Source organism: Plasmodium reichenowi (assembly GCF_001601855.1).
Source record: "Plasmodium reichenowi strain SY57 chromosome Unknown, whole genome shotgun sequence".
Taxonomy (NCBI): domain Eukaryota; phylum Apicomplexa; class Aconoidasida; order Haemosporida; family Plasmodiidae; genus Plasmodium; species Plasmodium reichenowi.
In genome coordinates this window covers 1-942 of record NW_017962203.1, presented here as the reverse complement: position 1 = coordinate 942, position 942 = coordinate 1, and the positions used below count along the sequence as shown (strand labels likewise).

Below are 942 nucleotides of genomic sequence, written 5' to 3'. Positions count from 1 at the left end.
TAAAGAATTGTGATGAGTTAGTATTTGGTCCAGCATTTGCCATAGATAATAATCCTGGTTGATCATGTTTCATATTAAAATTTTCATCAGTAAAAGATCTTCCATATATTGATTCTCCTCCTGATCCATTTCCATTTGTAATATCACCTCCTTGACACATAAATTGTGGAATAATTCTATGGAATATTGAATTTTTGTAATGTAAGTTTTTACCTCTTGATCCAATTTTTTCACCTGTACATAAAGCTCTAAAGTTTTCACATGTTCTAGGAGTTATGTCACTGAATAATTCAAAAATTATTCTTCCAGCATTACTATTGTCAATAGATATATCAAAAAAAACTTTACTCCTCTTACTCATTTTGAAGAAAATTCTTTTTTTTTTTTTTGTAAAAATTAAAAATAGAAATATATATATATATATATATATAGTAATAATATATATAAATGTTTATAAAATAATTAATGCAGATATTAAAAAAAAAAGAAAAAATTGATAAATTTTATTTGTTTATTTGAAATAATATAAAATTCTAAAATATATAAAAATATATTATTCTTTATTAAAAAAATTTTTTTTTTTATTTATTTTATTTTATTATTTTATTTTTCTTTCTTTTTGCTATTTTAAGATTGTAAAACGTTTACATTTATATAATGTATTTATTTTATAAAGATATATACTTATATATTATATTATATATATATATATATATATATATATTTTTTTTTTTTTTTTGTAGTACATACTATTTTATTAATATTTATAAAAAATTGTTAAATAATTTATTATATATATATAATATATATAATATATATATTATATATATTTTATATATTATATGGAAAGGTACTTCATAATATATAATATGTAATATATATATAATATATAAATAGATCTTGTATTTTATTAATCCGTTTAAATATTGTATTATAAATAAT

General features: G+C 16.1%; 1 protein-coding gene across 1 annotated transcript; it reads right to left on the bottom strand.

The window, feature by feature from the left end:
• PRSY57_0004000 (peptidyl-prolyl cis-trans isomerase) lies at window positions 1-361 on the bottom strand (the record flags this gene model as incomplete). The annotated part of the gene is made up of 1 exon (XM_012905837.2): window positions 1-361. A coding segment is annotated over one exon (361 nt), but the record flags the coding sequence as incomplete, so codon positions are not given.
• Window positions 362-942: the final 581 nt, after the last annotated feature.